The 25,749-nt window shown below is 47.5% G+C and overlaps 2 protein-coding genes across 2 annotated transcripts; one reads left to right on the top strand and one right to left on the bottom strand.

Annotated features, from left to right (window-relative positions):
* The first annotated feature begins 71 nt into the window (after window positions 1-71).
* On the top strand, window positions 72-4,192 carry LOC147262131 (acyl-coenzyme A thioesterase 1-like). The gene is made up of 4 exons (XM_086204545.1): window positions 72-297; window positions 1,725-2,199; window positions 2,503-2,690; window positions 3,185-4,192. The coding sequence occupies exons 2-4, from the start codon at window positions 1,740-1,742 to the stop codon at window positions 3,791-3,793; spliced, it is 1,257 nt and encodes a 418-aa protein (XP_086060671.1). The 5' UTR covers window positions 72-297; window positions 1,725-1,739; the 3' UTR covers window positions 3,794-4,192.
* Window positions 3,869-16,224, bottom strand: LOC147262130 (deoxynucleoside triphosphate triphosphohydrolase SAMHD1-like). The gene is made up of 15 exons (XM_086204544.1): window positions 16,145-16,224; window positions 15,945-16,009; window positions 14,944-15,104; window positions 13,498-13,613; window positions 13,151-13,221; window positions 12,422-12,562; window positions 12,249-12,337; window positions 11,613-11,721; window positions 11,432-11,523; window positions 11,239-11,348; window positions 10,636-10,775; window positions 9,850-9,936; window positions 9,637-9,741; window positions 9,348-9,483; window positions 3,869-7,802 (listed from the first exon to the last, which is right to left on the bottom strand). The coding sequence occupies exons 1-15, from the start codon at window positions 16,167-16,169 to the stop codon at window positions 7,792-7,794; spliced, it is 1,458 nt and encodes a 485-aa protein (XP_086060670.1). The 5' UTR covers window positions 16,170-16,224; the 3' UTR covers window positions 3,869-7,791.
* Window positions 16,225-25,749: the final 9,525 nt, after the last annotated feature.

The raw sequence follows: 25,749 nt of genomic DNA, 5'->3' as shown, positions 1-25,749 counted from the left end.
GTTTCAGACCCCCTCGCCTCAAGAGAGGCCCACTATCTCCAAGAAGGCCCGTAATCTTAACGTAATGACGTTAAAGTTCGCGCATGCGTGAATCACCACTAACGTCTACTCCTCCCTTCCCCGCGAATCAGAGCAGCTTTTAATTGGATCTGGAGTGAATACATTTGACTCAATCACAACCTGATCGCCGGTGGATGGAGCGAGCCTGGCGGGATCGCTGAAGAAGAGACTCTCTGACCGAGGAGCGGATTTAAAGGAAACAGACTTGGACGGCGTCTGAAACTGTTAACCGTCCCGGTAAGTTTACAACGCATGTTAATGTGGTCAAAAACGTCTAAAGTCAAGTTGAGGCACCTGCCGCTCTGGGATCAACTGTCTCTCCTCTTGAGTGACAGAGGATGAAAAGTTAGTCAACCGTGATGACATGATCTTGTTGGGAAGTTGAACTGAGTGTTGACCTGCTGAATCCACCGACCAGCGAGCGACAGCAGCTCACTGCCAGTTTTTCATGTTTAAACTCAACTACTGGTTCCCAGTGGGAAATGGTCGCTGCACTGGTTTGTAGCTTCTTTCCATGGGGAAACATAGTTGAAGCATACATAGGCTGAATAATCTACATCATGTAAATTCAGAGAAGTCGGCTTGTCACAATAATTCATTCATTATCCATGAAACAGACTTGAAGTCAGCAGTTTCAGGGACGTCAGTGTCTTGTTTGTTCACATTAACATCACCCAGATTTTGATGGGGTTCATCTCATTCAGGTTTATTTTATTTAGGATTTTTCCATATTTTTCATAATCTTAAGAATTAAAAGCTTATAATTCTTTGAAAGTGCGTGCATCATAACCCCCATGTAAACATTATATCAGTGTTATAAACCCTCCTAAGACGACTGGATCCATTTACCACTCAGTAAGCTTCAGCTTGGGTAGTTGCTCGGTGTCTTTTGATAAAAGTCCAGTTCCTGTCATTGGGTTCAACCCATCAGCCCCCGTGGCCCCAACCTGACGGCTGCTATGAATGGTTAACTGGCTTCGAATTGAGATCCTAGTGAGGACATTGGTCTGCCCACCCTTTCCACTTTGAACCTTTGTCCTCCACTAACAGGTCTGTCTTGTCACGCTGGTCCTCCTGTGTGTCCCAGTTCGGATTTTTTTTAAAGGTCAGGTGCTATTTTGTGAAAGGTGCAACAATCCCTCAGGTTTCGTTGTAGTTCAAGGTGTTGTCATGTGCTAATGAATACAGGCTGCGTTGTGGAGGTCTCTGCATGCTGCAGAAACATAAAGGAGCTGTGAGGAAGCGAAAAAGCCAGTTTCATGTCTAATATTGGGGGCAACTCCAGGATGGGCCTGTTGGGGGCGCAGCTACATCTGAGAATGTGACCTGCATGCAGTGCCTTGTAACAAAGGTCAACAAAAACACCCATTTCACTTAATACACTCTTCTTTTCTATGATATTTTGGTTAATTTGAAGAATTCTTTCGAACATTCGGAAGAAATACTTTTTGTAACAGTGTTGGTCTTCTTGCTGAAGAGCGTTGCGTGCCGCTAATATGTTCCCTGCTGTACCGAGAGAGTAAAACTTTGGGACTCCATCTTCAGGGATGCTTCGATGCGGTTTAGGGAGGCCTGAGCCTAGACCCCTCTGGCTACTGTTCCACTTGTATTCTGTAGTCTAAGTGTCGCTGGTTGTGTTTGCCCTGAGCCGTCTTTGTTTCCAGTGAAAGGAGGAAACCATGACCTCCCAAGTCCAGTTGAGGCTGCTGCCGAGGGCACGGTGTTTGTACGACGAGCCACTCCAGGTGAAGGTGGTGGGTCTGAAGATGAGGCAGGTGGTCACCGTGAGCGCCAGGATGACCGACGAGAGAGGCGTGGTCTTCAACTCCTCAGCTACTTACAGAGCTGACAGCAGCGGGGAAATCGACTTGGAGAGGGACTCTTCCCTCAGCGGGAGCTACGTCGGGGTGGAACCCATGGGTCTGCTGTGGTCTATGAAGGCGAGCACCCCCCATAAAAGATTCTATATGAGCCACGTCCTGAATCCTTATGTGGTGAAGTTCTCTGTGCACGAGGGGTGGGCGGTGGAGGACAGGGTGCTGGCGGAGGCCACCAATGAGAGGCTGCTGATGTCAGATGGCGTCTGCCGGGTTCCCATCATACGGGAGAACTTCAGCGGAGTCTTGTTCATCCCCCAAGGTTGGTGCGGTTCTCATCCTCAACTACATTATCACTGCAGCTTCTTTTATGACAGATTTGGTCTGATGACATGAATGTGATGAAATATTAACAAACAAGTAGAAAAAAGCGCATGAGCAGAGCTTTATCTCCCCCCCCCCTTTTTTTATGAGAACCTAAAGTCATTTTAATTGATCCCTCACTGAGCCGAATGGAACGATGAGACAGCTCTAATTAGCAGTGGGAGAAACGGACCCATCAAACTGGGTCGACTAACGTGCTTCTTGCTTCCGACTGACTGACTGATCCTGTGTTCCTGTCCAGGTGAAGGTCTGTTCCCGGGGGTGCTGGACCTGAACACCTTCATGTCAGAGAGAAGGGCCAGTCTGTTGGCCAACAGAGGGTTTGTGGTTCTGTGTGTGCCGGTGTTCAGGGACAAACCTGCCAAGGTCAAACAGATGCATCTGGACTATTTTAAAGAAGCAATTGAATTCTTAAAGCAGCACCCAAAGGTGAGCTCCCGGAGTCCGACCTGCATCTAAGGCTCTGATTTGTCAGCATTAAAAAAACCTTCCAGGTGTCAGAACCAGACCTGATGTGTGTGCCAAATTTGGTGAGTTTTTGAGCGAGTTTAGGGGTCAAATTGAGGTGTGAGGTGGAGGAATAATAAAGAAACAAAGAAAAAAGAAGATAGAAACGTAACAGATCCAATGAGGTCTTTGCTCCTTGGGGCTCAGGCTGTGATTAGATCTGAGAGTTATTCATGAATTTGACCAACATCCTGTGTTATGAATGTTGACTAAAAGGTTGAGAGTGGAATGTAACAGGCCTCTTCCACCAGCTGCCTGTTGGTGTGACACTTAAGAAGAAAGTCTTAAAACATAGAAGCTTGTGTCCAGTTGTGTCTCCTAGTTTGTGAACGTTGTTGGAGTGACGTGCAGCTCCAACCTCTGTGTGTTTGTGCGGTCAGTTTGCTGCCCTCTGACGTCCATGCTGGTGTTGACAGGTGAGCTGTAAAGGAGTTGGTGTGATAGGGAGATCCAAGGCGGGAGACATTGCTCTTTCCATCGCGTCTTTTGTCCCCGGTGTGGCAGCAGTGGTGTGGATTAACGGCTGCAGTGCCAACGTGGCCGTCCCTCTCTACTACAAGAAGACTCAGATCCTCTCAGCCATAGGTTCTGACATGAGCCAGGTGATCCTCACGGAGTCCGGCGCCAGCCTCATCAAGTATTGTCTGAATAACCCCCTGGCTGGGGAGAGCAAGGACAGCCTGGTGCCCGTTGAAGGAGCCAAGGCCCAGTTTCTCTTTGTGGCTTCAGAGGACGACCTGAACTGGGACAGCAAGGCGTACATGGACCAGCTGGTGGACAGGCTCAAGCGTCACGGAAGGGCCAACTTCAAAACTGTGTGTTATCCAAGAGCAGGACACCTACTGGAGCCGCCGTACGGACCCTACTCCTCCTCTGGTTTTCACGGAGTCCTGCGCTCTCCGGTCATGTGGGGGGGCGAACCCAAGGCCCACGCTGCCGCCGAAGTCCACCTGTGGAGGAAGATCCAGAAGTTCCTCAGAGCTCAGCTGAGCCCTGACGTGAGTCAGATGAAAGCCCAATTATAGAGCCATGATGGGAGGGATCCTGGACAGCAGAAGGTCTCGTGATGAAGACAACAGTTTCCTATTTGATGACTGAACGGATCACATGTTGAAGGTGACTGTCAGGAACAAGCTGGTGCACATTTATTACTTTTATTGATTTATTTCATAAGATGACACAAAGCTTAACTTTATAAAGGAAAAACTTGAAAAAAAAAACAAGCCAGGCAGAAAAACAGAAAATGTATTTAAAAAATGAATGTGTGAACAGAGTTGATTGGATTTGCTCTCCAGAGAAGAGAACTAAGGTTGTTTTGATTGGAGGTTCCGTGGAACTTGATGAGCAAACGTGGTGAAAGCCGATCTTTTTAAATGTTTTATTCTCGTTCTACTCTGAAAACTAATAAAAGCATCTGAAATCAACTGTGATTCAAGTATTGTGGGTTTTTGTGGGCAGCACGGTGGAGCAGTGGTCCTCACTGTGACCCCCCAGCAAGAAGGTTGTGGGTGGAGCAGTGGTCCTCACTGTGGCCCCCCAGCAAGGAGGTTGTGGGTGGAGCAGTGGTCCTCACTGTGGCCCCCCAGCAAGAAGGTTGTGGGTGGAGCAGTGGTCCTCACCGTGGCCCCCCATCAAGAAGGTTGTGGGTGGAGCAGTGGTCCTCCCTGTGGCCCCCCAGCAAGAGGGTTGTGGGTGGAGCCCTGGCTGCAGCACGGGGTCTTTCTGGGTGAGTCTCCATGTTCTCCCTGTTCCTGCTGGGTTCTCTCTGGTACTCCAGCTTCCTCCACAGTCCAAAGACATCAAGAGGGACCAGGTTAATCCAGACTCTAAATTGACCGTAGGCGTGGCTGGGAGAGCCAATGGTTGTCTGTCTCTATGTGTTGGCCCTGCCATGGACTGGTGACCTGTCCAGGGTGAAGGCTGCTGGGATAGGCTCCACCCCCACCACCCTCAACAGGAGGAGAGGGGGAAGATGGTACGGTTCAAAAGTGAGTTGAGTGCAGACGATCTTCCACCGTGAATGAGTCACAGACCCAACTAAGCACAAAGGCAGCGTGTCAGTGTATGTGGGATTAATTTAACAATAATTAACTTTATCATCTGTAACTGTGGCACTACAGTGGCTCGCTCCTATGTCTGTGCAGTAACAGAGGTTGATGATGAAGAGAAACTGGCATCGTCACCATCTGCCTGCAGGTGCCGGTGACCTGTGAGGTGGATCAATCATTGTCCATCTTTGTTGACTGGATTTGGCAAAACACAGAACCAGGATTCTCTCATTTTTGTTCTGAAGCGCTCAACCACAAATTCAAACAATGAGACTTGTGAACGTGTGCGACCTGAACTCTGGCTTTAGTTTCTGTAGCCATGAGATGCTGATATTGAGCCAAGCTTCTGAAAACAAGGAGAACTACTGAATCAATATTATCAGTAAGTCTATCAGTCCGAACGTGTTCTTTAAAACCTCTTACATGTTACGTGTATGTAACCACCTTTCTGCCTGTGGAAACGTTCACTGGTTGTCAGACTGGTCCTCCAACTCTTTTAAATCAGAAAACCACGACCTCAAACGCTCTCATTTCAAAAATATTGTCCCGGGGGGCAAAACACCCTCCAGCTTCCTGTCCAGCCAAGGTGATCTACTCCTCTGACTGTGAGCAGGAGTGGATTCCTGTCGGTTCCTGAGTTTCTTCGTATTCCGAAGACGACCGCACCTCTGACTCATTCACAGCCCCACACATCGACGGATGTCAGCTGAGCTGCGAAGCACCAACCACCCAGACCAGTTATCTCATCAAATCACATACATCCAATATTTCACTGAAAATACTTAGATAAACAGACGTAGAGAATAACAAACATAATAGGGCGGCTCAGGCCCTAAATATGCCTGTGTAAAATCATGGAGCTGGAGTAGAGATGCCATGACTTCACCAGTGGGGGCGACAGAGACCTAAACCCTGCTGGAAAACTACAAAAGGAAGAAGAACTTCCTCAATAATAACAACAATAATGGAGGCCACTTTTAAGTGCGCTTATGCACGACGTTACCCAGAGCTTTAAAATCCTTCGTTACGGGAGTAGAAAGACACCCAGATGGCCTTGGACTCCTGGCGGGAGATCGGCCTGACACTCGGCCGGGATGAGAACGTCTGCCGTCAGGCGTGGAAGTACAAGCGAGGCAGATGTGTGAGGGCTAAAAGGAAGAAGACGGGTCGGAGGGCCAACGCAGCCTTCACGACCCCCATTGTTAGGGTCCTGGTCTCCTGGATTGGCTCTCTGACTTCATCAGGCACCGCGAACCCGAGGCCAGCTCCCCGGGAGAGGTGCGTCCACTGCTAGCTAGTTTAGCTGAGTGAAGCTAACAGAGGCTAGCTGCTAGCCGGAGGGTGCAGGAGAGCTCACGCGGCAGTGCTCTGACTTCCAAGTTGTCCGCGTTTTTTTCCTTAACCTCTAGTTTTGCCACACGTGCATTCCGAACTCTCCATGAATACCAAGGTTGACGTTTCTTTTGCCTGTTTGCTTAAAAGTGATTTTCAACTCTTCAGTTCCGAAATGTCAAATGTTGTCAATTAGTTATAATTTGTAAAATTGATTATGCAGACAAAGTGGAGGAGTTCTCATTGGAGGTACAGTGGACCAGAGTGCCCACAACCACGTATGTGACACGTCATGAATGACACTGATGTCTCTGATTCCACGCGTCCCCCAGGATGATGCTGCTGCTGGGGGGGTCCTCTCCTCTCCCCTCCTCTCCTCTCCTCTCCTCTCCTCCTCGTGAATCCCTTTCTTTTTTACTTTGTATTTTTAGCTCTGCTTCATATGCGTTATTTATGCAATAAGAATGTTCCAAGTTTCTCATTTTTCTGATTTCCTTTTATGTAATCTGATAAGATAAACGCAGGCAGGTGCAAACGTTAATGTCAGCCGCTTAATGAAAAGATGAGTTGTCATAGATGTTATTTATTGTTTGTATTGTCAAAACATTATTAAAAACTTTTTTTATGCCTATTATTTTGTCCCCCCCGGTATTGAAAATGGTATCGAGCGTCGAGTTTTTTTCCTTGGCACCGGCAATCGAATATTGAAATTCTCCTATCGTGACAACCCTACAGTGAAGGAACGTGACTTCCTGTCAGGCCTTTTTCTGCCCACTAGTTGGTGAAAAGATGGCGGTCACAGCTATGTGTCAGCGCCCAACGTTGCTCTGTGAGGGGTCTCCATCCCACCCAGTAAAAAGAGTCTGGTGCATCTCATGAGCTGGTGAAGACTCAAATGAGAGAAGCACATTTTTGGAAGGTGGTCGTCTTTGTAACAAGTACAGCAAAATGTCACTTGAAGCAGACCAGCAATACCCAGGAAGACTGGCATGAGCACAGGACGCGCCGTCGCAGGAGCAGGAGGAAGTGTTAACCCTTTCATCACCTGTGTATTTTCACACGCTGTCTGATTGCAACCTCTCAAAGGTCACAACCCACAACATGATCCCCTCATCGTCTGGGGTTTTGACATTTTTCAAAATTATATTTCTTTTTTAAACAATCCCCAACCAAGAGCCCAGTATGGTTAAACTACATGATATACTGCAAGAGAGAACTATCAAGGTATTTAAAGGAAGTATAATCCAGAGGCAGCGGTGAGGAAAAGTCAAGTCTGGCTAAGAGCAAGAAATAAAACACCACAACCATCAGAAAAACCACTGATCGATCAAACCTTCACACAAATCCCTGACAAACCACCACACACACGTAGGCGTCGATACACCAAACCCAAAACCTGTGGCGCATCTGGCACAGCGTCACCAGGCCGTAGAGCAACAGCTGGCACGGTGAACTTGATGAGAGGAGAGCAACCACACCAACCCAAGCAGAGGGAGACCTCTGACATGAGACGCTGAGGTTTGGCTCGCTTTGGTCAAAGAGGGTCCGTGTCTTCACGGTCCGTGTCTTCAGACACGGTCTGTGTCTTCACGGTCCGTGTCTTCAGGGGCCGCGTCTTCAGGGTCCGTGTCTTCATCGTCTTTCTACCTCTGTCCTGTGTGAACAGTGTTAGTTACACAGTTACTCCGGAAGCCAGTCTTTCAAGTGTAATAACACCAAATTTATTGTGACAATATTTCCTGATGTTGACTGGGCAAGCGCCAATGGGCGTGGCTTTATTCATCGTAAAGTAAAGAAACATCAGCAACAGCTCTTGTTGTCCTTGGGTCAAATGTGACAAAACCCCCATCAGTGTGTCCTCACCAGCAAACTGGCAGGTGCAGTTAATGATCCCTGTTTTATTGGGTTATTTTCTTGAAACGTGTTCATTTTAGAGCATCCATCGTCTTCTCAGGTCAAAAATGACTCTGTAATGCAGTGGGACGGAGGGTCCCTGCAGCGCAGCCCCCCATTCTCTCTCTCCTCTAAGCAACCGTAGGGTCTGACACTGGCTGGCCCCTCCTACTTCCTCATTGATAGAGGTTGTGTGCTATTAGCCAATAGGTAAGCACAGTTCGCCCGCTGCTCTGTTGCCCCCCTCCCACACAGACAGACAGACAGACACACACACACACACACACACACATACACACTTCTCCCCATCCCAAATATATCCTAGCTACAAAATGACATTACAGTTTCCTTCGTCAACAAAAGCATCAGTTACACGCCATCAGTATTTCCGTCTTCTCAAAAGCGGACTGTTATGAATAAATTCACCAACAGATGGCGACATTTACCTCCATAAGCTCGTCCAGAACGAATGTTGGTAGGCTATGAACTTGGCTAAAGTTTATATCAGTGTGCGCCCCCCAGCTGGCCATTTTACCACTCCTGTTCATCAGAGGTGAAACTGTAGGGCGTCAACAAGACATTCCAGTCCAGACAGAGCCTGGAGGCGGGGCCTCCAGTCTGAGGAGGAGCAGCTCAGGTGTTTGTGCCAGCAGGTTTTATCTCAACAACAAACCCGCCTTCAGGTGAAGCAGCAGCTTCCTCTTGTTCTGTCTTTTTCTTCCCTTTGCTGGAGCCTGACTCATCAGGTCTTTCAGACATGTCAACAGGCTTGGATTTGTTTCTGTCTGGCAGTGGACAGCGCCTGCATTCAGCTTGGTTTTGTTTCGTTCCTGGTTACATCAGATTGGTGTCAGTCTCTTGTCTTTTTTGTTTGAAGTGTTCTTTCTTGGTGAAGATTCTCCTGTTTTAGCAACCAGAGCTTTAAACTTCTGTTCTGTCTCTTTGTGTGAGTGCTGCAGACCCAGGACGCATGGATGGCGGTGGGACGGGTGCTCGCCACCCTCGCTTCAGCTTCACACACCCCTCACTTGTGTTTGGGAATTTTTGCATATCCCCCACAGTTTATCTTTTACTCTTCTTAAATGATTTATATTAAAGGCTGGACTTTTAGTTTAGGATTAAATAATGACTGTAATCTTGGGGGAATCCTGTGTGTTGGTTTTTTATTTCCCTCTCACCTGCCTCATCCTCATGAACCTGTGGCCTGTATGATTTAACTCGGGGCTTTGAGTTCACATCCACATCAATGTTAAATACAGGAGCGACTCGGGGCTTTGCCACAGCCACGATCGCACATCAACATTACCTGGGGGTCTGTAGGTCCAGAGCCTCCGTTGAACGTGATCCCGAGCAGCAGCCAGAGTCTCTGCATCTGCGTCGGTCTTCTTCCAGTAAACCCTTAGGAACTCCTCTGCAAAGCTGGTTGGAAGAACTCTTGACACCTGACAGAATGACAGCAGTCCAGATTTTACCTCCAGGCGTGAACGTAGGATCCTGACAAATCACCTCACTGCATTAATGGGAAAATGAATGGAACCAACAACAACATTAATGAAGAAACAGCTGATGTGAGTCTAGATTCAATCTTTGCTCACCTCCTCCTTGGGTATCAGGAAAGCTTTGTTGTGGTCAAACTTATTGTAGAAATACACTTTGTCCATGGGGTTGCCGTTACCCTGTTCAACGTTCAATTTAACGATCTAAAAGACAAACACTGACTTGAGCTCTACAAATGTAGCTCATAAAAAAGAAATCTCATGGGAGCAAATGGACTGTCGGAGACAAACGTAATTAGACGACAAACTCACATCAATTACAAGGTCCTCTGGACGCATCTGGAGGTTCTCAGGGTGCCACCCCTCCTGCAGGAAGTTCTTCAGCTCCTCATTGTTCTCCTTAGGAAAGAGAGAGAGAGACAGTTGAGCACTCACATATGTGATTATGGCCAGGGCTTCGATCTTTTTTTCTTAACTTGTTTTCATATATATATATATATATATATATATATATATACAGTGTCTATATGTGTATATATATATATTTATATATATATACAGTATATATATATATATAGATACATATATACATATATATACAGTATATATATGTATATATATTTATAAATATATATACAGTATATATATGTATATATATATTTATAAATATATATTCATATATATTTATAAATATATATATACAGTATATATGTATATATATTTATAAATATATATTCATATATATATATTTATAAATATATATTCATATATATATATTTATAAATATATATTCATATATATATATATTTATAAATATATATATACAGTATATATGTGTATATATATTTATAAATATATATTCATATATATTTATAAATATATATTCATATATATATTTATAAATATATATTCATATATATTTATAAATATATATATTCATATATATATGTGTATGTATGAATGTTCTATTTAAATGCACTTTCAATGCCCCAATGAAAGCATTTGTTGCATTTCTGCAGTAAAACTTTCGATCTACATGAACAAAAAGGATCAGGGTTTGGTAGACAGTGAATCCTCAGCAAAGACACATGCACACACCTTCTTGAAAGTCCCGGGTTCACATTTCTTGGTTTCGCCCAGATACTGGTAGAGCTGCCGCTTCGTAATGTTGATCAGAATCTGCTTGGACTCAGCCAAGTTGGGGTTGGACGAGTGGAGAATTTGTTCAAACACCCCATCTACAGGACACACAGAGAGGAAATGACAGGCGTATTAAGATGACCAAGACTCCAAGTTCATTCATTTAATTTGTGTGTGTGTGTGTGTGTGTGTGTGTGTTGTACCACATACAAAAATGTTCAGCAACAAGCTTTTGAATTGTTTTTAAACTAGCAAGCCAGTTGTTATCTCATCAGAGAATGCGCTCATTTCTCCAGCTCACCACATCCACCACCTAAATGGTACAACCTGGAGGTCCACCAGGCTGTTGAAGGGACAGCGACATGCTGGTGATTCGTTTATAGACTGTTGACAACCCCTTTGTGATGGACATCACACCCAGAATGGATTTGACCCACCATAAATGCCCCTTAAACCCAAGACTAAACCACTGGTATATGGGGGGGGGGGGGGGGGGTCTTCCTCCCTGGGGCTTCATGCTCTTCAATCACTTTCCAACAGATCCCAGCAGTAACTACAGACCCGTCAGCTTGGTGTAGACCTCCATGTTGCCTGTGGCATTTGAAAGACCAATGGCACCATAACCAGGGATCTCGATGTGTTCATTGGCTTTCAGAAGGGCCTCCACGATCCTGTAGAGCCACAATCAAAACATGATCATGTCTGAGAACATGGATTTATGTTGTTGTGTGACGACAGGCCTGTTTGTACTCACATGATTTCTATGATGTTGCACACTTTGTGTTGGTAGGCTTTCCTGTGGAGATCTAGCCTCTGGAGGAACATGTTGTACAGATTGTGCACCTCCTGTTGACAGAATCACCTCAGCTTGAGTCATGATTGGTCGCTGCCACTTGAGAAGATGATAAAAGGAAATATGACAACTTCGGCAGCACCTTGTCTCTGAAGCAGATTTTCTTCTCTCCGTTAACTTCACACACTCTTGAAAACTGCAGCAGGCGGCGGAAGTCAAAGCTGTTCTTGAAGCCCAGGTGGTGGCAGTCCCTGACAGGAGACAGAGGGGGAAGTCAGAACCGTTGGTGGTGACCGACACTGGTCTGGTTTCCTGAAGGTTGCAGCTTAGGATGTCCAACCGGTTTTGCCACCATGCCCGGTTTTATAAGTCTGACCTTCTGCTCGTGTGCACCTCGCCAAAATCAGGTTGTGCTCCACTTGGTACATTTTGAAGATTTGTATCATAAATCAATGCAGGTCTGTTGAACTGGTGGGTGAATTCAACCTTTTTTAATGTTTATTTGGTGAGTAGTTGTGTTCTGGTGAAGAACAAACTGGAATATATTGACAAATTTCCAGGAACAGAAAGTACACAGGGACTGGCACTGCGTCCTGGGCTCAACAAGGCCATCCTTGAATATGATTGGCTTACAGAGCTTGTGGTCACTCCTTTACAGCACAACAGCAGCAGGCTTCTCCTGGGCTGCCACAGCACAATGGAGAGACGATCGTCCCCACGACACAAACTTCAATCACACAAAAAATATTCAGCAAACAACAAACTCTACAAGCCACACCTGGCAAAGTAGTCCCACTTGTCCACATCGATGCCGTTTTCTTTGTTGGCCACAATTTGATAGAGGAAAGACTTGTCCCTCCCCCGGTTCTGCAGAGAGGACAGCACAACAGAGGCATCAGACTGTGGCTGTCGGTGGTGATTGGAACTGTTTCCACACAGTGTCACACAGACCTCCTGGTCCTGAGCTCCTTTAATCAGCGCCTTGATGAAGGGCAGGTCCTCATCTGGCACCAGACCACTCTTCACCATCTCAGGCCTCAGGTTGTTGACCTCCACCAGGTAGTCAATCATCTCCACAGAGGCGTCTTCATGCTGCAACACACTCCAGCTGTCACATTCATGCACTGAGCTTGGTCACAACTCTACAATGAAGGCACGCTGACTCATTACTCAAAGGCAGCAGCGTCTGGTCAACCAGGGTACGGCCCGGTCTGTGGCCAGGACTTCAGGACTGTTCAGTGCAATCGTGGGGTCGCCCTCCTAACAAGTCATGTGACATGAACTGCTTTGTGCTGAGTTGCGGAGTTTTAGTTCATGTACCTGTTTTGGTTCACTCGTGTTCAGTTCCTGTCTATTTTGTTTGCTCTGCCCTCCTGTGTCTTTGTGCGCTCGTCATTTCTTGTTTCTTGTTTAGTGCTTCGCCTGTGTCTCGTCAGTTTATCTCACCTTGTCAGTCCCAGTCCTGCCCCTTGTGCCTCTCACTCTATCAGCTTCTTCCCTGCCCTCGCGTTCTCCACCTGTTTGTGTGTTGGAGTTCGTTTGTCTTGTCGGTTGTGCTGGGATGCTTAGATGTGACACATACATGTTGAATTGTGCGACCACAGATGTCCCTCACGCTGCAACTGCTGGCTTAGTCTGACACTCAGCATAGAGAAAGAAAAGCATAAGAAATATTATTACCTTCCATTCTCTACCTGGACGTGCACGGGGGATGAACATGCCATCAAACAGATGGGAGAATGGCCCATGTCCTGGAGAGCAGGAACAAAAGTTACTCCTATTCTCACAGGTGATTTTTGCACCACACATTTTGCCTTTTATTTCTACCTGGAGAACCAGAGAAGCATTTCACTTCCAGCTTTACTGAGGGAGAGTGAATCGGTTCTGTTCCGTTCTGTGTTCGCTCATGTGAATTTGAATTGACTGACAGCTACGGCCCTGGCTGGGTGCGGCTGCACAGACAGCTCTGCAGGGTGTGACTTATTTCCTGATTGTTTTCATCAGCAGTAAGGACCAGAACCACCTACCCAGATCATGGCAGAGCCCAGCAATCTCCACACACAGGATGTCGCGCTCATCAATACCGAGGTCTCCCTGATTTTTTTGCAGGTGTCTTACAAATTCTCCTGCCAAATGTGCGACTCTACCAAACAGACGGAGAAAAATATATGTCACTCACACTTCATGAAATACTTGGTTGATGGAATCAAATGCATTTGGGACAGCATTTACTTTTTTAAGATTATGGCTTTTAAGAAGTCTCTGCAATTTAATAACAACTAAAAGAAATCAAGATATACGTCATAAATATTCGTATGTACCCTGAGAGTAGTCATTTAGCCATCAACAGAACACAACAGAAATCCAAAACGTCTTTCAGAATGAGAGGAGAGCAATCCAAGCGCGCCAGCTTTCTGCTGCACTTTGACGATATCGTGACAGGAGGCATCACATCAGGGAACAAGGAGACTGACTGCCAATTGGTTTTTGGGATTAGATCATGTGTCATATGTTACTATAACGGCACTGTGTGGAATACAGAGATGGCACCTTTCATATGTACCGTAAATTCTGGACTATAAGCCGCGACTTTTTTTCGACGCTTCATGCCCCGCGGTTTATACTCTGGTGCGTCTTATACGAGGATTTTACCTTCACCCTGGAGTGTGGCGGGCAGCGGGCAGCGGTAGCGGGCAGTAATTCCCTATTGTTCCTGATGGCAGCTCCAAGTACCGTACTTAGGGACATTCCTAGCCAAATGTTCTGGTAATTTCTCGAAGTACTGTACTTGGAGCGTCCAGTCCATGCCGCGGTGCAGTGTGAACAGAGCATCACACGATATTTTCAGTCATTTGTACTCACCCTCAAGACGGAGAGCAGAAGACGGAATGCTTATGATGCAGCTTTCAAGTTAAAGGCAATCAATCTGGCGGTTAAAGATGGAAATAGAGCTGCAGCACGTAAGTTTGGCATAAACGAATCGATGGTGAGACACCGGAGGCGGCAACATGACGAACTGACCCAATGCAAAAAGACGACAAAAGCTTTCAGAGGTCATAATAGCAGATGGCCCGGACTTGAAAACGCTCAGGAAGACTGGGTCAACAAGCGAGAACGGGCGGCCGAGGTGTTTCCGCCGTGCACCGCGGCTTATTTACCGGTGCGGCTTATACGAGTACAAAGTTGATTTTTTCCCTCAAATAAGCATCTGCGGCTTATATAACGGTGCGCTCTATCGTCCGGAATTTACGGTCAATCTTTGTTTGTAGACGGTTACTGGAAGAAGCCTTTGCACTTCTGGTTTGGGTTTGACCTTCACAGTTGATGTTGGTCTACAGGAGGGTACGGTTCTACAACGTGAGCTCTATGGTTCCTGTGCAACAGTGTAACAGTGGGGCAGTACTGGCTAATGGGGCCTGAAGATTTGCTCTGTTTGATACACACGTTAACGAACTGGAGACATGAGGACGTACCCGATGCTGTGTTCAAAGCGGTTGTGGGTGGCCCCGGGGTAAACAAAGTAGGTTCCGCCAAGCTGCTTGATGTTTCGGAGTCTGAAGAACTGGGGTGTGTCGATGATCTTTACCAGAAGTGGGTGTAGCTTGACAGGCCCATGAATGGAATCATGAAACACCTGACAGGCAGCAGGACAACAAGTTATAACAGGGTTGGGCTCGCCTGTGGCGTCGGGGTGGATACGGATGCTTTTCAAACCAGGAAGAAAACAGCTAATGATGCAAAACGCTCAGTTAGGAAGTTAAAGAACAAAATCGGGTCAAAGGGAGCAGAAGTGTCGAAAAACCAGGGTCAGCTTTGTGATGACAACAAAAGAGGTTGAGCAGATATCCTGGTGGGCCTCAGTCCAGATCCACTGGCTTCTGGGCACTTGTAGTCAAGTCAAGTCAATTTTATTTGTACGGTGCCAAATCACAACCAAAGTTCTGTCCTGACTCTGTCCAAGTAGAGCAGGTCCAGCACCTCCCTCCTTCAATGAACCTCCACACAACAATTCTCCATCAGCAAGCACATCCTGCAACAGCAGCCACCAGAACCTTCCTTTACCAGCAGGAAGGTGGAGCAGATCCAGGATCAGTGGGTACGGACGACTGCTTTGACCAGTTGGGAGGAAAGGCATCCAACAAAGTGTATTTATGATTTATTCAAGTACTCAAACATTTATTTTTTACCTTAAAGGTTGGCCTTGATGATTTATAGGTTTCCACCTAGCAAAGTTTTCACTGAATGCCCAAGCAGCTTCCCCTTCAGGAACAATGGAACACTTATTTTTCTGCATTTCACATTCTCTTACATAAATGCACACCTGCCCTCATGATCATGTTCAAAACAGAGAAGGACGGTTGCTCTGCGTTCGAAACAGTCTGTCAAAGACACTCCCAACTTCCATTTCACAAGCCAACGAGTTTCGATCAAACGTCTTCGTCAAGGCTTTTATAAACAAAAGTTTTAAACTGACCTTGTATTCCTCCATTTCTATCTGCCAACGTTTCCTGATGCCGCGTCGGCCGATCACCAAGATGCCTAGAAAAGAGAAAAGGACAATTAAAGGCAATAAACCAGTGACCCTCTGCCCGGCAACTTCTGGCCCCTGAACTGTTATCCCTTCACTGTGTGTTCAGGTTGTGCTGGAGTTCCTAAAGCGCCCGACTTAAATACCTTGTGTCAGATGACCAGTGTCCATCCTCCAAAATTGTTTCACTGGTTTGACAGCTATGAAATAAAATTCCTGATCGTCTTCTCAACCACACCCAGCCTGTGACATTTATCCATCTGAAGCCTGGTTTCACTTCACGCTCACTTACACAAATGAGTAAGTTCTATTCAAACAGCGAGGAGAAAGATAAGACTGGAAATGGAAATTCAAAATCTGTATGAAATTAAATGTCAGAATCTGTATTTTTTTCTGGATAATTGAGGGAGCACATCAGCTTTTAAAGTCTCCCCAAATTCTAGAACATTTTTTTCTTCTTCTTCTTCTTACAGTTAAATATCTGAGATTCATGGTGTAGAACGATGGATGGAACTCCCCAGTGAGTTCAGCCCGCTCAAATAAATTCACACTGCAGTTGTCGTCATCAATTTGGACCAAAAACCAGAACAGACAAACCCGCCAATCTGTGGCCACAAGTCAGTCACCGTGTCTGTTCTGAGGATGTGATTCGGCGCCATTTCCACCAATGTATTCAGTCCAAAATGTCAGCGGCACCGCTGTCAAATAATACCGGAGATCCTCTCGGCTTGTGGGCTCACACACCCAAATATCTGCTCTTGAACAGGAGCCTACACAGGAAGTAGAGCTGTGCTTCCACCGGCAACAGGACTTCAGGACATCCACATGTCGCATTCACAAATCAAAACATCATCAGTGGGTGAAGATCTGCAACCAGAAAATCTCTCAGGTGTCAAGGCTGTCATTTGGGGAGCTACTCAGTAAACAAAGTTCTGTGGCTTCATTCTCTGATGGATTTGTTGTTTCACAGAAGTTTAATCTGAGTCAGTTCAGATGACGACGATGTAATCAGATTACATCCACACAGCGTTAGTTACATGCACAGTTGTTTAACACATACATGTCCTGACACGCTGGTATCAGTTGCTGCAACATGGAGTTAAAATCATGCCCAAAACTCACAAAAACACACAACATGTTTTCTTCACGCCCAAGGATTCACACGCAAACTCAGAGTGAATGTACACAAGTACAAACTCAGAGTCGTCGTCATTGTCGTCGTCCTCCGCTTTACCGGTGGGTCTGGGTCGCGGGGGCAGCAGTCTCAGCAAGGAAGCCCAGACTGCCCTCTCCCCAGCCACTTCAACCAGCTCTTCTGGGGGGATCCCGAGGCGTTCCCAGGCCAGCGGAGAGATATAATCCCTCCAGCGTGTCCTGGGTCAGCCTCGGGGCCTCCTCCCGGTTGGGCATGCCTGGAAAACCTCCCGAGGGAGGCGTCCTCACCAGATGCCCAAAATGGCTCCTCTCAACATGGAGGAGCAGCAGCTCTACTCTGAGTCCCTCCCGAATGACTGAGCTCCCTATCCTGTCTCTAAGGGAGAGTCCAGCCACCCTGAGGAGGAAACTCATTTTGGCCGCTTGTATTCGCGATCTTGTTCTTTCGGTCATTACCCAGAGCTCATGACCACAGGTGAGGGTTGGAACGTAGATTGACTGGTAAATCGAGAGCCTCTCCTTTTGGCTAAGCTCCCTCTTCACCACAAAAGACTGGTTTAGCACCCGCATCACTGCGGACGCCGCCCCAATCCGCCTGTCAATCTCCCGCTCCATCCTACCCTCACTCGTAAACAAGACCCCGCGATACTTAAACTCCTCCACCTGAGGGGACCTCCCCCCCGACCCGGAGTGGACAAACCACCCTTTTCCGGCTGAGGACCAGGGCCTCAGACTTGGAGGTGTTGATTCTCATCCCAGCCTTCACATTCGGCTGCAAACTGTCCCAGCAAGAGCTGGAGGTCGTGGCCCGATGGCGCTAAGAGGACTACGTCATCTGCAAAAAGCAGAGCGACACCCTCCCGCCAACAAACTTGACCCCCCCTACCACCCTGCTGCGCCTAGAAATTCTGTCCATAAAAGTGATGAACAGAACCGGTGACAAAGGGCAGCCTTGGCAGAATCCAACCCTCACTGGGAACAAGTCCGACTTACTACCGGCCATGCGGACCAGACTCTCACTCCTCCGGTAGAATGACCGAATGGCCCTTTGTAAGGGGCCATCCACCCCATACTCCTGGAGTACCCCCCACAGGATGCTCCTGGGAACACGGTCGAAAGCCTTCTCCAGGTCCACAAAACACATGTGGACTGGTTGGTCAAACTCCCATGCCCCCTCCAGCACCCTAGCGAGGGTGAAGAGCTGATCCACGGTTCCATGACCAGGACGAAAACCACGCTGCTCCTCCTCGATCTGAGGCTCGACTATCGCCCTGACCCTCCTCTGCAGTACCCTGGCGTAGACTTTACCAGGGAGGCTGATGAGTGTGATCCCCCGATAGTTGGAACACACCCTCTGGTCCCCTTTCTTAAAGACGGGGACCACCACCCCGATCTGCCACTCCAAAGGTACCGCACCCGATGTCCACGCAATGTTGCAGATATACAATAATAACTGAACACCTCTCAGGTTCAGGTCAGGCCTGCCATTCCTCCCAATCACGCCCTTCCAGGTCACGCTGTCATTGCCCACGTGAGCGCTGAAGTCTCCCAGTAGGACAATAGAGTCCCCAGCTGGGGTACCATCCAGTACCCTTCCCAAGGACTCCAAAAATGCTCAGAGTGAAAGTACACAAGTACAAACTCGGAGTGAAAATAATAATACATTTTATTTATAAGGCGCCTTTCAAGGCACTCAAGGTCGCCGTACAACGGTTTAAAATAGATAAATAAATAAAATAAAACATGCACGATTTAAAAGAACAACAACAGAAGTCCCTAGGAGAGCACAAGAGAGGGCATTCAGCCATATGCCTGTCTAAAAAGGTGAGTTTTGAGATGATTTTTGAAGGTGTCAATGGAGTCAATGTTTCTGATGTCAGGAGGGAGGGAGTTCCAGAGGCGAGGGGCAGAGCAACTGAAGGCTCTAGCCCCCATGGAGGTTAGACGGAAGGAGGGGACATTGAGGCTGATGGAGGAGGAAGACCTGAGAGACCGGGTGGGAATGTTGGTGTGGCGAAGGTCTGACAGGTATGAAGGCGCGAGGTTATGGATGGTTTTGAATGTATGGAGGAGGATCTTGTAGTCAATGCGGTGTTTTATGGGAAGCCAGTGGAGTTGATGTAGAACGGGGGTGATGTGACTGATGACAGGGGTTCTGGTGATGATTCGGGCAGCTGCGTTCTGGACCAATTGAAGCTGATGGAGGAGTTTGTGTGGGAGACCAAAAAGAAGTGAGTTACAATAATCCAGACGGGAGGTGACGAGAGAGTGGACCAGGATTGCAGCGCTGTTGGGAGTGAGAGATGGGCGGAGACGGTTGATATTCCGGAGGTGGAAGTAGGCGGACCGGATGGTGTTGTTGATGTGGGTATGGAATGATAAGGTGGAGTCGAGGACGACACCCAGACTCTTAACCTGAGGGGAAGGGGAAACGGAGGTGTTGTCAATGGTGAAGGTGAAACTGGGATGCTTGTTGAGTGTGGATTTGGAGGAAATGAGGACTACTTCTGTTTTATCACTGTTAAGTTTGAGGAAGTTTGAGGTGAACCAGGATTTGATTTCCTGTAAACAGGCACAGATGGAGGAGGGTGGGAGGGTGGAGGAGGGTTTGGAGGAAACGTAGAGCTGGGTGTCGTCCGCGTAACAGTGAAAGTAGATGTTATGCTTATGGAATATCAGTCCAAGTGGGAGGAGGTATATGATGAAAAGGATAGGGCCAAGGACAGAACCCTGGGGAACACCAGAGGAGAGGGGGGAGGGATCGGATGTGAAAGATTTTAACTGAATGAATTGAGTACGGCCAGAAAGATATGAGCGGAACCAGTCCAGGGGTATGTCTGATAGTCCAATGGAGGCAAGTCGGTCGAGGAGGATGGGGTGAGATATGGTGTCAAAAGCCGCGCTCAGATCGAGAAGGATGAGAATGGATAATAGTCCGGAGTCAGCTGCCAACAGAAGGTCATTGGTGATTTTAAGGAGGGCTGTTTCTGTGCTATGATGAGGGCGAAAACCGGATTGGAACTGTTCGTAGAGGTTATTGTTGGAGAGGTGGGCCTGGATCTGTGACACTACTACTTTTTCCAGGATTTTAGAGAGAAATGGCAGGTTGGAGATGGGACGAAGGTTATTGAAGGTGTTGGGGTCTAAACCAGGTTTCTTCAGTGTTGGAGTAACAGCAGCGGATTTAAGAGATGATGGGACAGAACCAGAGGTGAGGGAGGAATGGATGATGGCAGTTATCAGGGGCAGCAGAGACGGGAGGGAGGCTATAACCAGGGAGGATGGCAAGGGGTCAAGTTGGCAGGTGGATGGCTTGGATTTCTGGATAAGTCTGGATAAATCAGCGGCAGAGGGGAGTTGGAAGCAGGAGAGGAAGGGGGCTGGGAGGTGGGGGACAAATGGAGGTGGACAGCTGGACGTGGGAGGGGTCAGTTGCTGGTGGATGGTGGCTATTTTTGTATTGAAGAAAGACATTAAGGAGTTGCAGTGGTCGGTGGAGTAGAAGTGAGGGGGGAAGGAGTCAGGGGGGCGGAGTGAATTGTTGACCAGTGAAAACAAGGCCCTGGTGTTCCCCGCACCAGCAGTGACTTGTGTGAAATATTGGGATTTGGCGGAGGAGAGTGCGTTTTTATACTGAAGAATGTGGTCATGGAACATCTGTTTGTGGATAGTGAGTCCAGTTTTTATAGAAAGCCGCTCCAGCTGACGTCCTTTGGCTTTCAGTTGACGTAGATGAGGAGAGAACCAGGGGGCGGAGTGGGGAAAGGAAACGGTCCGGGTCTTGAGGGGGGCGAGTGTGTTGAGCAGAGTCTGTAGACCATCATTGTAAAGAGAAACCAGTTGATCCGGGGTGGATGGGGGGGTGATGATGGAGAAACTGTCAATGCCTGATTTGAAGTCTGCTATATTAATGTTTTTAATGTTACGGAAGGATATGATACGTGACTGTTTGGTTTTGGAAAGTGTCAGGCTCAGGTTGAATGAGATAAGCATGTGGTCAGACAAAAGTACACAAGTACAAACTCAGAGTGAAAGTACACAAGTACAAACTCGGAGTGAATGTGCAGAAGTACAAACTCGGAGTGAATGTACTCAAGTACAAACTCAGAGTGAATGTACACAAGTACAAACTCAGAGTGAATGTACACAAGTACAAACTCGGAGTGAAAGTACACAAGTACAAACTCAGAGTGAATGTACACAAGTACAAACTCAGAGTGAAAGTACACAAGTACAAACTCAGAGTGAATGTACACAAGTACAAACTCAGAGTGAATGTACACAAGTACAAACTCAGAGTGAAAGTACACAAGTACAAACTCAGAGTGAATGTACTCAAGTACAAACTCAGAGTGAATGTACACAAGTACAAACTCAGAGTGAAAGTACACAAGTACAAACTCAGAGTGGATGGCAAATACAAAACATCGTTCACAAATTGATGAATTTAGTTTTCAAATCAGAAACGTACCTGTCAATCAAATACATCCTGCCTCAGAAACAAATACAGTACGTTTACATGACAAAGAAACATGTTTCTACAATGACAAAAATATCCTTCAAGTACAAAAACCAATTTGACAACTTTGAAAAACTGTCATGTGACTTTTGACACTAGTTTTCCACCTTGCAGCTCCACACACACATGCAAGAAATTACAGGACATTTCTCAGAGCAGATGAACAAAATATTTAAAACAGGCAAAGCCAGCTTTCCCATCACGGTCAGGTGCAGAACGTTGATGGGAGGTCCTGAATGAGTTGCTAGGCGCAATAAGAGCGAAGCTGTTGTTTTGAGGGGTTTTCCAGCAATGAAAAGTCATGGAAAATAGGCGGAGCCACTGACGTTTGTCCTTGTGTTCACTGTCAGTTTTGCACTTCGCAGGCGGTCCCTGGCCGCTCGCAGGGAGGCATCGGCTCAGTCCATGGAGGAGAACTCTGTGTGGACGCTGGTCGTCGACCTCACTCCGGCTGGAGGGAGCTGCCGACCGGGGAAGGAAAACGCTTCGTCTCTGATTTATTGAACCGCATAACGCGAATCTGCATCGATCAACCGGGAGTACAGGTGATGTCCCTCCCGCCCGATGCACCTCATCTCCCGCCAACCCGGGCGGAGCTCAGCGGCCCTGCTCCGGTTGGAGCGCACATTGCGTCGCTTCGTTTTACTCTTCTTTTCATTCGCACTCAGACACACTTTAGGGCTCTTCTCGCTTTCGTTCAGCCGCGACTCGTGATGTGCGGATCGATACTGAAATATCGATACTTCCAATACCAGATCTCTAGGTTCTAAAATCGATTCTCAAATCAAAATATCGATCCTTTTGATACTTCAGTCATTTGGGATTATGTATATCATTAACAAGAACAAAGTGGAAAATATTTAAACTATCGAGCTATTGGATAAATGACATAGTTGGTGGGAACTACTTTTTCTTCCGCCTGGGTAAGAGCGTAATGCGGAAGCACAGCAGCGCTCACACGCTCTCCTCAGTCACTCAAGGGAGTGCTGTGTGGAGCCACTTCAGCTCCACAAACAGTCAAGAGGCAGCGTGCGATATATGTGTGAAAACAGTAAGAAGTTGTGGCAACACGGCAAACCTGGTGAAACACCTGAGGTTGTCCCACAACACAGAGTATGAGGCATTTGCTGTCAATCGGACAGAAGAGGAGAGCGCAGCTTCAGGTGCTGCTGCTGGTAGGGCAAGACAGACGTCTGTGGCCGAGTCCTTCTGTGCTGCAGGCTGGCACTATCCAGGTAACAAGTAAAAATATGGAACTTAAGCGGTGCTAAGCACTGTTGCTGTTGTTCAAATTAACATGGTTATGAAAAGTAAAATAAATACACACTTCAAAAAATAGTGAGTTCATCTTGGATTCATAATAGGGTTTATTATTTTACATATTTTCTTTTCTTCTTGCACTTGAGACTATTTTCATATATTTTTTTAGATTATATTTTCAGTATCGGATCGGAAGTGAAATTGGTGGTATGGAACATCACTCGCCGCCACCTTCCTTCTTTAATTCAACGGCCGCCCAACCATTGTGTTGGCGCATTGCCGCCACCTACCCGACCGGGGGGGGGGGGGGGGGGAGACCACGAGCTCCAAAAGCAGCCGTTGTCGTCCCCCAGCGCGGACTGAGAGTTATTTACCAGTTTACTACACCAACAGATGACGTTGTTAGGCCACTTTATTCCCGGGTCAGACGCGTTCATACACCTGTACTTGAGCACCTTTCCTCCTCACCTGCTGTCACGGTCCTGTCTTTCTGAGACAGGATATGCAGATGAGCAACCCTGAATGTCAGGACCGTAGGTCTCTGCAGAAACCTGCTGGTCCCTGCCTGTGTGATGCACCACAAACTCAAATATGTCACTTTATGCAAACATCAAAGACCTCACTTTATATAAAAAGGCTCATCTCTTCATGTCATTGCACACTGGTGAGTTTATGGCTTCACATCGTTCTAATCTTTCCTTCAGAGACAGCAGCTGCGATCACCTGGTGACATCCTCGGCGGGGCAGCGTTCTGCTAAAAACGGAAATGAGAAGCGGGGAACAAAAGATGATTGCAGTGACGTATCTCAGCCTGATCGGCCCACTCGCTCGGGGACCAGAGATACCGCCTTATTGTTGCAGCCTTGATGCGTCTCCTCTCCGTCGCTCCCGAGTCTCACTGCTCTCTCTCTCTCTCTCTCTCTCTCAGCAGCTGATGGCTGCACCTGCATCAGGGTCCTGATACCTGCGCTCAGGTCTTGGGGTGTCTGAGGGCAGACGCTCCACCTCAGTGGGGTCACATCGTGTAGCTGCGACTGCTGCCGATCCGTCATCGTCAGCTTGTGTTTTCTCCCTCAGAGTGTTGACGCTGGTGGAAATGTTTGCGATGTCCTCTTCTTTTCTCAGGACACAAAAGTCCTGACGGATATTTTTGTCTTCAGTTGAAGTTGAAGTATCCTGTTGAGTCATTTGGAACTTTTGGGGACGATGGTGATATTAGGGAGTAAAAATGTATGTTAATTTCAATGATATTCTTGAAGTATAATTTTGAATTAAGCTAAATACACACACACACACGAGAGAGACTGAGTGACATGCATGAACCTTTGTTTTGAAATGAACCCTTGAAAATGTTTCAAACGCTTGCGTATAAAATACTAAACATTTTACATGTCGCGGCCCGGTGGAGCAGTGGTCCTCCCTGTGGCCCCCAGCAAGAAGGTTGTGGGTGGAGCAGTGGTCCTCACGGTGGCCCCCCAGCAAGAAGGTTGTGGGCGGAGCCCCGGCTGCAGCACGGGGTCTTTCTGTGTGAGTCTCCATGTTCTCCCTGTTCCTGCTGGGTTCTCTCTGGTACTCCAGCTTCCTCCACAGTCCAAAGACATCAAGAGGGACCAGGTTAATCCAGACTCTAAATTGACCGTAGGCGTGGCTGGGAGAGCCAATGGTTGTCTGTCTCTATGTGTTGGCCCTGCCATGGACTGGTGACCTGTCCAGGGGGAAGGCTGCTGGGATAGGCTCCACCCCCACCACCCTCAACAGGAGGAGAGGGGGAGAACATGGAGGGATGGATGTGCACACTGAGGCACAGCGCTCTCTACTGGACAAATGATGAAAGGACACCGCTCCGAAATGAAACCCCACCAGTTTGCCTGCAATAAAAAAGAAAATACAAACAACATCGACTCATCTTTTGATGTGAGGGAAGTTAAAAGCCGTCTCACAGTTTTGACTGAAGTCGAGCTCATCCAAAGACAACGTGATTCAGGGCGGAAACACGTTTAAAACGGTTCTACCATCATTCGTTTTTATCATGAGGACTTCTTGTTTCTGAAGGACTTCGAATCTCCAGGCGCCGGTCGGACTGATAACCTGGACCGACGTCCTCTCCTGCAGGTGAACCGTTTTCCTCTCTGATAAAAGCAGGTTGACCTGTGGTGAGCAAAGACGTACAAGTGTTCCACGCACATTGTAGGAAATTCAGCCGCAGCAATCTGCACCAGATGGGACCGGAGAACCACGGCTCCCGTCAGCCGTCACCAACCGGCAGAGCTACTGACACGGTGCGGACTGCCATCGGCCCAAGAACCCACGGAGGTGGCGTGATGGCCTGCTAGCTGGCATCGGTACGATTCACTCAGTGGAAACCAGCACGGATCTGATTGCTGGCGCTTCTGTCCTCTGGGTGCGCGGGGCTCGTGGACACAGCCGGCGGCGGAAATGAGAGAGTGAGAGAAGCTGGGCGTGTCTGTGTGACATCATCACTGGTGTTTGCACCAATCACCACGAACCAAGTTGCGCGTGAACGACGAAGGCTCAGCAGCAAACCGGAAGGCTCTGACATTTGTGTCATTGTTGGCCTCCTTCGTGACGCTGACAGCCACAAATCGAATGTCCTCGGAGAGTGAAGTGCTGCCATTTCAGCCGCTACATTAAAGCAGTACTTGACCCCAAAAAGTGTAGTTCGCCTTGCAAGGACTAACCTGACGTCTGACGCTCGCTCACCCTGAACACCGCAACATTCAGAGCTCAGAACTCCTTTGGTGACCAATGACAGCCGTGCGTTTTGCGACAGTCAGGTTGTGAAGGTTGAGCTCTTTG

Source organism: Aulostomus chinensis, chromosome 5, assembly GCF_037954235.1.
Source record: "Aulostomus chinensis isolate RoL2024-O1b breed Wild chromosome 5, RoL_Achi_v1.0, whole genome shotgun sequence".
In the NCBI taxonomy this organism is placed as follows: Eukaryota; Metazoa; Chordata; class Actinopteri; order Syngnathiformes; family Aulostomidae; genus Aulostomus; species Aulostomus chinensis.
This window is presented reverse-complemented; position numbering and strand designations above follow the sequence as displayed.